This window comes from Myotis brandtii, unplaced genomic scaffold (assembly GCF_000412655.1).
Source record: "Myotis brandtii unplaced genomic scaffold, ASM41265v1 scaffold74, whole genome shotgun sequence".
NCBI lineage: Eukaryota > Metazoa > Chordata > Mammalia > Chiroptera > Vespertilionidae > Myotis > Myotis brandtii.
Window position 1 is genome coordinate 831038 of NW_005370944.1, and position 11399 is coordinate 842436.

General features: G+C 44.9%; 1 protein-coding gene across 2 annotated transcripts in view; it reads left to right on the forward strand.

Moving 5' to 3' along the window:
- The window catches only part of SCAMP2 (secretory carrier membrane protein 2), a 32937-nt gene that overhangs the window by 15735 nt on the left and 5803 nt on the right, over positions 1 to 11399 (forward strand). For both annotated transcript variants that reach the window (XM_005882763.2, XM_005882764.2), the window contains exons 4-7: positions 1626 to 1743; positions 2229 to 2357; positions 3050 to 3209; positions 4750 to 4851. In XM_005882763.2, the coding sequence (XP_005882825.1) occupies positions 1626 to 1743; positions 2229 to 2357; positions 3050 to 3209; positions 4750 to 4851 (509 nt within the window). The remainder of the gene's footprint in view (positions 1 to 1625; positions 1744 to 2228; positions 2358 to 3049; positions 3210 to 4749; positions 4852 to 11399) is intronic.

Sequence of the window (11399 nt, forward strand, 5' to 3'; positions counted from 1 at the left end):
CCCCCAAAACCCCCCCCCCCCCCCCCCCAACCTCACTGCCAGCACCAAAAAATAAGCCCTACTCACCAGGCTGGGCTTCTGGGTATCTTCAGACAGAGCATTGCCCCTCATGCCATTCCAGATCCACCTGAGGCCTTTTTTTACTCAGGGCCCGGAATATATATATATATATTTTTCTAACCTTATTTATTCCTGTCTTCCTTCTTCTTTTTCTTTGTCCCTTCACCAAATACCGTGAATCTTGTCTGCTTGGTACCCAACCCTCTGTCCCTTGCCTCACTGTTTACCCCACGCTCCTCACTGCCCCTGGTGAGCATGATCCTCAGTGGAGTTGTATGTTGCAGCTCCTCCTTAGACAGGCCAGCAAGTTCCTGCCTACCAGTTTCCTGGCAGTGAGCAAGCTCTCAGAGAGGCAGATGCTACTAGGAGGAGATAGTATTCTCAGAGACAGCTACATGCAAAAGCTTCCAAAGGTAGGCAAAGTATAGGTGAGCGTGAGTGAGGGCAAGATGCCTGGATTCTAGTGGGCCCCAGGCTGCTCCTGTCATTTGGCCGGACTTACTCTGAAAGTGCTGCCCCTGCATGGAATCCTGGAATCCTGGGATCCTGGGCCCCACCCATGGCCTGGGTCCAGCTCAACTGAAGTCACAGACTTGGAGAAATAGGCTAAGACCCTCACCGTGGTCAATTCTGCTCCTGCTTCTACCCCTAGTGCCTGAAATTTACCTCCTGAAGGTAGCCTTAGCTCTTTGGAGAACTCATTTTGGAGAGATAGAGAACACACATATGTATGTACACATATGCCTGGCTTATCATCCTGTGAGATGACCAGTTTGGTATTTGCTCCCTAAAAAGGACTGTAGCCTTCTGGAGGAACTGGGCTCTGGGCTGGAACTCTGGACCCAGCTCTGCTCAGCCTCACGTAGAGTCCTCTAGCTGCTTCACTGAAAGGCGTTGCTCTGCCTGGAGAGGGGATAAAGCTTTGACTCTGAACACCATCAAAGCCAGGCAGAGCAGGGCCAACCTTAAGGGGCTGTACTGGGATGTAGCCAGTAACAGTTCCGGTGGACCTCAGGGGGCAGTTCCTGGGAATGGAGCAGGTGCAGGTGCTTGAATATACATCCCTCTGGTTCCAGGTACACAGAGTATGGCCTCAAATGCTTCCCCATCCCACTCACTCTGGCAGGTTTGCACTGTTTCCCTTCATACACACACCCTCCAGGCTCTCAAGTGAGGCTTAGGTCTCTGGGTTTCTGACTACAGGACAGTCTGTTGTGAAGCCTTCTGCCCTTTGCTATCACCCCAAAGGTCAATGTAATTGAACTTGGCCTGGACTACAGTATGGAGAATGGTTCTCTTATCTCAAGTTTCAAAATGAAGGGGAGAGGAGAACCCTGATAATGGCAAAGGGGCCACAGAGGTGTTTTAAGAGCAGTAGGGGACAGGTCCCTTGGCCTCTCTTTGGTGGTCTCAGGTGCCCAAGACATTGGAGGGGGTGGGACTACCCCTGGAACTCCCAGCTGGGTCTCCCTGCATGGGGCACGGGCCCTGTGACTTCCTGTCAGGCCAACACTGTTCCTCTGTCTCTCATGTTTGGTTGCCTTCCACTTCCCTTTTTGCTCCAGGCTGTGGCCTCTGCAGCCCAGGCAAGCCTACTCCGGCAGCAGGAAGAACTGGACAGGAAAGCAGCCGAGCTAGAACGAAAAGAGCGGGAGTTGCAGAACACTGTGGCCAACTTACATGGTAAGGGAGGCCACACTAGGTCCTGGGTTCCCGTCCTGGTGCAGGAGAGTTCCCTCAGCCTGCTTGTTCCTGGGGCAGCCTCAGCTCTTTGCTGAGCTCCTGATCATCTTAGAATGGTGTTGGTCCTGGGGAGAGCAGTAAGTGGAAGTCAGGAGACCTGTAGTGTAACCTTAATGGGTGTAGATTATTTCTGCATTCCTTTTCAGCTGTAAAATTGTTTGATAAGAATGGGGGCACTGGCCCCACTATTCCTTGGTTATAGGCTGTTCAAAAAAAATAATCACTTAGGCAGTTTAGCTCTGTGTTTCCCAGTACATTTGGGGTCCATTATCTTGCACTGATCGTGTGGGTGTTTATGTCCTATCATCCTTTTTCCTTCCTACTTTATATCCATGAATACCCTGAACCCCACTTGTTGACACCCCTCTGGGGGTCCTGAATTGGCCCATAAGCTGGGCCTCATCTTGTTATCTCCTTCTACACAGTGAGAGAGAACAATTGGCCGCCTCTGCCTTTGTGGTGCCCTGTCAAGCCCTGCTTCTATCAAGACTTCTCCACAGAGATCCCTGCTGACTACCAGCGAATATGCAAGATGCTCTACTATCTCTGGATGTGTGAGTCCAGCTCCTGCACCTCTGAGCTTAGGGCTGAAATGGACTGTGTCTTGAGATCCTTGTCTATGCTCTGGCTGCTCCTCCCTGGCAGACTCCAGCCTTTCTCAGTGCTGGTTGGGCTGGGGTGGGGATCTTTGCCCACATAATTGGCCCTCTGAAGACTGCTTCCTGTCATGGGAACCTCCGACCTCAAGGGCGAGTGCAGACCATGCATCAAGTAGGGTGAGACTAGCTGGAGGCTTCTGAGTTCTTGGGGAGCTCATTGCACTAAAAGGTTCTCCTTTGGTGGAGGCTTCCCCTCTCCACAGACCCCTGGGCTCCTAGGAGTGAGGATAAAAGACTCCCTGTTGCTACCCTGTGGACCATCCAGGGCCAGGGAAAAGAGTTGCTTAGAGAAGGACTCCATTCCCCAAGGATCAGTTATTAGGTCTGCACCCTCTCCATGGCCACCCCTTAGATACCTGGGCTGTCCCATCACCTCTGAGGAGCTTGGTTTGGTCCCTGGTTTTGAGGTCCCAGAAAAGCAAGGACAGGAGCTAGCCCTGCCTGGGTACAGACCGAGGTCCTCTACTTTTGCTGCAGCTGCCCTGACAGCATGGACCTCATCTCCTTTCTAGGGGATAGTTTGACATATCCGGGAGCCCTTCAGCCACCTTGGCACCAGCCCACGTCTGTCTCCCCCCCTTCCACAGTGCATTCAGTGACTCTGTTTCTGAACCTGCTTGCCTGCCTGGCCTGGTTCTTAGTCGACAGCAGCAAAGGAGTAGACTTTGGCCTCTCAATCCTGTGGTTCGTGATCTTCACCCCCTGTGCCTTCCTTTGTTGGTACCGACCCATCTATAAGGCCTTCAGGTGAGTGGGGATGGGACAAGGGGGGGAGTATATGGCTGGCATCCCAGGTAGCAAGCCAAGGCCATGAGCCCTAGGATCCCATTCCAGTCAGAGCAGAATAGATCATGGGAAATTCACTTCCCATTCCCACCCACAGCCAGAGTTGGCAGGGATCAGGAGCCATTTTCCTCAGTTGTACCTAAGGTCTGTTTTGGGCCCTCTTCTTGGACCAGGAAAGGAGACCTAGAGAGGGGAGCACGAGCCTTACTTGTCCTTCCACTGCACCCAGTCTGTTTGGTGCAGGAGGATTTCAGTCACTGGGAAGAGGAAGGGACTTCCTCAGCTCCCTTCCAAGGTTCTAGGGCAGCGATTTTCAACCGGTGTGCTGCAAGCATTTTAAAACATGCAGTACTTGACTATTTAGTCTTGGGCACTGACCTCTTTTCCCTTAGATTGTCAAATAAAAAAATGACAGCAGCAAACACAGTAGCTGTTCAGTGTGAATGAATCAAAAGTATACCTATTTTTTGTCAGATTGGCAAAAAGTATATTTTTGTTGTGCCACAGAATTTTAGTAGTTTATGTGTGCCATGATATGAAAAAGGTTGAAAATTGTTGCTCTAGGGCAGGGGTCCTCAAACTTTTTAAACAGGGGGCCAGTTCACTGTCCCTCAGACCGTTGGAGGGCCAGACTATAGTTTAAAAAAAAAACTATGAACAAATTCCTTTGCACACTGCACATATCTTATTTTGAAGTAAAAAAACAAAACAGGAACAAATACAATATTTGTATTTGCATGTGGCCCGCGGGCCGTAGTTTGAGGACCCCTGCTCTAGGGTATTCTATGATAGAGTCAGACTCTGAGTTACGCTCTTAATAGCTTATCTCTCAATGCTTACTTATGCCCCTCCCTTTACTTTCCTAGTAACTGTGGAGCATCGCTAAATGCCAGTATTTGACCAGCTGGCTGAGAATAGATTCTGTGGACTTTAATGGATCCACTTTACAGACCCTTAGGGCTTTTGGAATTGTGCCTCAGAGCTGATGCTGTCAGGGCTGGGATGCACTCAGCAGGGAGGACTTGAACCCTCACTGTATTCTAGCCCTCATGGACATGGAAATGGAGGTGCTCAAAACACCAGTTTTGTCTAGTGTCTGCTACTTCCCAAATACCTTTCCTGCCACTCAGGCCTACAGTTTTATTATTAGAGGTTTATACCTTTGGCTTAGATTTTCTTCCCTGTTATGAAATGCAGATAAGTACTCCGGAAGATGGACTGTTACACTCTTTCTATTGTCCTTTGGTGAAGCAACTTCATTAGTTCTTTGAGGAAGGGATTAAGTATTGTCCCCTTAGATTGGAAGGCAGTGAAAGGCAAGCCCTTTCTGATTACAGCTTGTGGGTTTGTAGACAGTGTGACCGAGTCTCTGGTGCTCTGTTTACTCCCCCCTATTCTGCCTCTGGCTTCTGGTGAGGAGGAGTGTCAGACCATATGAGGAATGCTGTGGGATGAGCCCCAAGCCCTTTTGTGACTTCTGGTTTCCCCCTTCTCTCCACAGGTCGGACAACTCTTTCAGCTTCTTCGTGTTCTTCTTTGTATTTTTTTGTCAAATAGGGATCTATGTCATCCAGTTGGTCGGCATCCCTAACCTGGGGGACAGGTGAGACCTGGGGCAGTACAGAGGGAACTGTTCTTTGGAGGCTCAACTCAGCCTCTCTTGCCCTGTTTGCCAGCCTCTGAGGGCCCCTCTTCCACCATAGCAGGGAGAGTGGTAACTGGGCCAGCTTGGATCTGTCTTCAAGCCCCCTCTCCAGTTCTTTACCAGTAGCCACTCACTGTCTTGCCTTGTTCACCACTTTCTGGGGTGAACATGGCCTGAATCCTTAGGCTACCTGGCTGTGTCTTACACTGGATTACAGCCTCTTCCTTTGCTCTTATCACACCCTCCTAGAAGCTGGTGCTACTTCCACAGGTTCCACACATGCCCTTGGGTTTGGGCAGCTGCTGATGGATGCCCTGGTCTTTGCAGACCCTGAGCTGTGACTTTCCTGGAGGCCCTGTAACCTAAGGAGATGGAGCCCTAGCCTCTCCTGGGTGGCTCCTCTGGCTGCTCTCTTGGAGCAGACAGCTGGCTTGAGTTTCCTGGGTGCTACAATCCTCCACTCAATATTAGTTTCAGAAATAAAAGCCGATGGTTGATGTTTTCCTTTCTGCCTCAGTGCACAGGGAACATTACAGAAAGGTCAGGCTGGCACTTGGCTAAAAGCCTGAGCCTGGAAGGGCTGCACTATTTTGGTCTCATCTCTCCAGTGGAGCTGGCAAGTACAGAGCAGTAGGGAGGGGCTGAATCACCTTGAACTCAGAGCCAAGTGCATACTGCCTTTCCACCACCCCTCTTCCTTCTCACCATGTTTATAACCTACCCCTTTTGTCTGTATATGGTGACCCAATTACATTACTCATTACCCTAAGTGAGATCCTGGTTGAAAGGCTATGATTAATAACGGCTGTTTGCACCCAGGACAGGGATGATTGTGCCCCTCACTGCCCTGCCTAGGCCTACCTGGATGAGTTCTGCAGCCTCCAGCCTCCCAATATCTTTCTCATCTCACCTCCTTACACTGTGTTTTGATTGTAAAATACACATAACATAAAATATACCATTTTATGTACCACTTAAACCATTTTAAAAGATACCTCTGTTTTCTTCTAAGTTTTATAGTTTGAGTTATTATTAGGTCATTGATCCATTTTGAATTAATTTTTGAAGTAAGGAATCCAACTTAATTGTTTTGCATGTGGATATCCAGTTGTCCCAGCACCATTTTTTTATGAGTTCTTTTTAAAAAATCTTCATTGTTGAAAGTATTACATTGACCCACTCCAGGCTACCCCTTCCGTCCACCCCAGGCCCTTATTGTTTGCGTCCATGGGTTACACATATATGCATACAAGATCTTTGGTTGATTACCTCCCACCCACACACCCTTCCCTGCCTTCCCTCCGAGAAATTCCCCACTCTGTTCAATGCTTCCATGTCTCTGGATCCATTCCATTCATTAGTTTATTTTGTTAAGTAGATTCCATATGTCATGTGATACTTGTCTTTCTCTGACTGACTTATTTCACTTAGCATGATACTCTCCAGGCCCCTCCTTTGCTGTCTCAAAGGGTAAGAAATTCTTTTTTTTTTTTTTTTTTTTTTACAGCTGCCTAGTATTTCATGGTATAAATTTACTATAGCTTTTTTATCCACTCATCCACTGATGGGCTCTTGGGCTGTTTTCAGATCTTAGCTATTCTTTCTGATTGGTGTTTCGGGTTTCTTAGGATATATTCCTAGAAGTGGGATCACTGGGTCAAAAGGCAGTTCCATATGAGGAAACTCCATACTGTTTTCCACAGTGGCTGCACCAGTCTGTATTCCCACCAGCAGTGTACTAGGGTTCCCTTTTCTCCACATCCTCCTCAGCACTTGTCATTTGTTGATTTGTTGATGGTAGCCATTCTGACAGGTGTAAGGTGATACCTCATTGACATTTTAATTTGCATCTCTCTGCTGATCTTTGAGGATTTTTTCATATGTCTTTTGGCCATCTGTATATCCACTTTGGAGAAGTGTTTAGGTCCTTTGCCCATTTTTTAATTGGATCGTCTGTCTTCCTTTTGTTAAGTTGTAGGAGTTCCTTATATATTTTGGATATTAACCCTTTATCAGATGTATAACTGCCAAATATATTTTCCCATACATTGGGCCTCTTTTTGTTTTGTTGATGGTTTATTTTTTTATTTTTATTGATTTCAGAGAGGAAGGAAAAGGGAGAGAGAGAGAGAAACATCAATAATGAGAGAGAGTCATTGATTGGCTGCCTCTTGCACGCCTACTACTGGGGATCGAGCTGCAACCAGGGCATGTGCCCTTGAGTGGACTCGAACCTGGGACCCTTCAGTCCGCAGGCCAATGCTCTATTCACTGAGCCAAACTAGCTAGGGCTGTTGATGGTTTCTTCTGTTGTGTAGAAGCTTTTTCTTTTGATGTAGTCCCATTTGTTTATTTTCTCCTTAGTTTCCTTTGCCCTAGGACAGTGGTCGGCAAACATTAGTCAACAGAGCCAAATATCAACAGTACAACGATAGAAATTTCTTTTGAGAACCAAATTTTTAAAACTTAAACTATATAGGTAGGTACATTGTTATTAACTTAATTAAAGTACTCCTAAGCTGGCCTTTGCTAAAAATGTCCTCAATCTGGTTGAGGTACGTTCGCTGAGGTCGACCCCTTCCAACTCTCCCATCCACACTCGTCTTGTATACTTGTTTCGTCTATCTCCTTTCCGAAAACCAACTTCTGCGCATGGGCCACGAAGTTTCAATCGCACTGTACGTGCGCGCCCGCATGTGGTATTTTGTGGAAGAGCCACACTCAAGGGGCCAAAGAGCCGCATGTGGCTCGCGAGCCGCGGTTTGCCGACCACTGCCCTAGGAGATGTATTGATAAACATATTGCTATGAGAGATGTCTGAGATTTTGGTGCCTATGGTTTCTTCTAGGACTTTTATGGTTTCACATCTTACTTTTAAGTCTTTTACCCATTTTGAGTTTATCCTTGTATATGGTATAAGTTGGTGATCTAGTTTCATTTTTTTTGCATATACCTACCCAATTTTCCCAACATCACTTATTGAAGAGACTCTCTTGACTCCATTGTATGCTCTTGCTTCCTTTGTCAAGTATTAATTGAGTGTAATGGCTTGGGTTGATTTCTGGGGTCTCTGTTCTGTTCCATTGATCTATATGCCTCCTCTTGTGCCAGTACCAGGCTGTTGTGATTAGGGTGGCTTTGTAGTATAACTTGATATCTGATATTGTGATTCCTCCAACTTTGTTCTTCTTTCTCGAGATTGCTACAGCTATTCGGGGTCTTTTGGATCCATATAAACTTTTGGAGTATTTGTTCTAGACCTGTGAGATATGCTGTTGGTATTTTAATAGGGATTGCATTGAATCTGTAGATTGCCTTGGGTAGTATGGACATTTAAATGATGTTATTTCTACCAGCTCATGAACACGGAATATTCTTTCACTTGTTTATATCTTCTTCTATCTCTTTTTTCAACTTCCTGTAGTTTTCTGAGAACAGGTCTTTTGCCTCCTTGGTTAAGTTTAGTCCTAAATGTCATAATTTTTTTGTTGCAATTGTAAACGGAAGTGTTTGCTTAGTTTCTCTTGCTGAGAATTTATTATTGGTGTATAAAAAACCATCGATTTTTGGGTGTTGATTTTGTATCCTGCAACATTGCCAAATTCATTTATTAAATCTAGTAGTGTTTTGGTGGAGTCTTTAGGGTTTTCTATGTACAATATGTCATCTGCGAATAATGGGAGTTTTACTTCCTCCTTTCCAATTTGGATGCCTTTTATTTCTTCTTGTCTGATTGCTGTGGCTAGGACTTCCAGTATTATCCTATATAATAAAAGGCTAATATGCAAATTGACCAAATGGCAGAATGACCGGTTGCTATGATGCACACTGACCACCAGAGGGCAGATGCTCAACACAAGAGCTTCCCCCTGGTGGTCAGTGCGTTACCACAGGGGGGAGCGCCACTCAGCCAGAAGCCTGGCTCTCCAGTGGGCTCAGAGCTGGTGAGCACAGCCGTGGTGGTGGGAGTCTCTCCCGCCTCCGAGGAAGCACTAAGAAACAGTGAACCCGTTTTCTGGCTGAGCTGTGTTCCCAGCAGGTGGACATCCCCTAAGGGATCCCAGACTGCAAGAGGGTGCAGGCTGGGCTGAGGGACACCGCCCCCCCCGCCCCCCGCCCCAACTGAACAAACGAATGTCGTGTACTGGCCCTCTAGTGTTGAATAAGAATGGTGAAAGCAGACATCCCTGTCTTGTTCCTGTTCTTAGGGGAAATGGTTTTAGTTTTTGCCCATTGAGTATGATATTTGCTGTAGGTTTGTCATATATGGCCTCATCATGTTGAGATATGTGCCCTCTATTTCCACTTTGCTGAGAGTTTTTATCAAAAATGGGTGTTGGATTTTTGTTGAATGCCTTTTCTGAGTCTATTGATATGATCATGTGATTTTTGTCTTTCAGTTTGTTTATGTGATGTATCATGTTTATTGATTTGCAAATATTATACCAGCCTTGCATCCCTGGAATAAATCCCACTTGGTCATGGTGTATGATCTTTTTAATATATTGCTGGATGCAGTTTGCTAATATTTTGTTGAGGATTTTAGCATCTATGTTCATCAGGGATATTGGCCTATAATTTTCTTTCTTTGTAGTGTCTTTATCCAGTTTTGGGATTAGGGTAATGCTGGCCTCATAAAAAGAGCTTGGAAGTGTTCCTTCCTCTTGGATTTTTTGGAATAGCTTGAGGAGTATAGGTGTTAGTTCTTTGAATGTTTGGTAAAATTCCCCTGTGAAGCTATCCGGACCTGGGTTTTTGTTTGCTGGAAGTTTTTTTTATTACTGCTTCTATTTCAGTTGTTATTGGCCTATTCAGGTTTCCTGATTCTTTCTGATTCAGTTTTGGGAGATTGTATTTTTCTAGGAATTTTTCCATTTCATCCACATTGTCCAGCTTGTTGGCATACAGTTATTCATAGTATTTTCTTGCAATCCTTTGTATTTCTGTGGTGTCCATGGTTACTTCTCTACTTTTGTTTCTGATTTTATTTATTTGGGTCCAGTTTCTTTGTTTCTTGATGAGTCTGGCTAACAGTTCATCAATTCTGTTTATCCTTTCAAAGAACCAGCTCTTGGTTACATTGATATATATATATAATTTTAATCTCTATGTCATTTATTTCTGCTCTAATCTTATTATTTCCTCCCTCCTACTTACTCTGGGTTTTTCTTGTTTTCTCTTTCTAGTTCTCTAAGTTTTAGGATTAGTTTGTTATTAATTTTTATTGTTTTTTGTTTTGTTTTGTTTTTGTTTTATTGTTTTATTGTTGGTTTTTTTTTTGTTTGTTTGTTTTTTTTTTTTTGAGGTAGGCTTTTAGTGCTACGAACTTCCCTCTCTGGACTGCTTTTGCTGTCCCAAAGATTTTGGGTTGTTATGTGATCACTTTCATTTGTTTCCAGGAAGTTTTTTTTTTTTTGTTTTTTTAAAAATATATTTTATTGATTTCTTACAGAGAGGAAGGGAGAGGGATAGAGAGTTAGAAACATCGATGAGAGAAAAACATCGATCAGCTGCCTCCTGCACACTCCCTATTGGGTATGTGCCTGCAACCAAGGTACATGCCCTTGACCGGAATCGAACCTGGGACCCTTGAGTCCCCAGGCCGACGCTCTATCCATTGAGCCAAACCAGTTAGGGCTCCAGGAAGTTTTTTATTTCTTTCTTGATCTTGTTGGTAACCCATTCATTGTTTAATAATATGCTATTTAGCCTCCATGTGTTTGAATGTTTTGGGGTATTTTTACTGTAGTTCGTTTCTAATTTCATTCTACTGTGATCTGAGAAGATGCTTCATATGATTTCAATCTTCTTGAACTTGTAGAGACTTGGTTTGTGTCCTAACATGTGGTCTATATTTGTGAATGATCCATGTGCACTTGAGAATAATGTACATTCTGCAGCTTTGGGGTGAAATGTTCTATAAATGTCAGTTAACTCCATCTGATCCAGTGTATCCTTTAGAGTCACTATTTCCTTGTTAATTTTTTGTCTGGAAAATCTATCCAGTGAAGTGAGAGGGGTGTTAAAGTCCCCTACTATGACTGTATTGTTGATTTCTCCTTTAAAGTCCTCTGGAAGTTATTTTATATATTAGGTGCTCCTATATTGGGTGCATTATGTTTCCCAGGGTTATATCCTCTTGTTGGATCGATCCCTTTAGTATTATGTAGTGACCTTTGTTGTCTGTTGTGATGGACTTCATTTTGAAGTCTATTTTGTCACATATAAGCATTGCTACCCAACTTTTTTTCTTTTCTTTTCCATTTGCATGGAAAAGTTTTTTCCATCCCTTCACTCTCATCCTGTGTGAGTCTTTTGTTCTGAGGTGGGTCTCTTGTAGACAGCCTATAGTTGGGTCATGTTTGTATCTATTCAGCTACCCTGTGTCTTTTGATTGGAGCCTTTAATCCATTTACATTTAAGGTTATTAATGACTAGAGGCCCGGTGCACAAAAATTTGTGCACTCGGCGGGGGGGGGGGGGTTCCCCAGGCCGGCCTGTGCCCC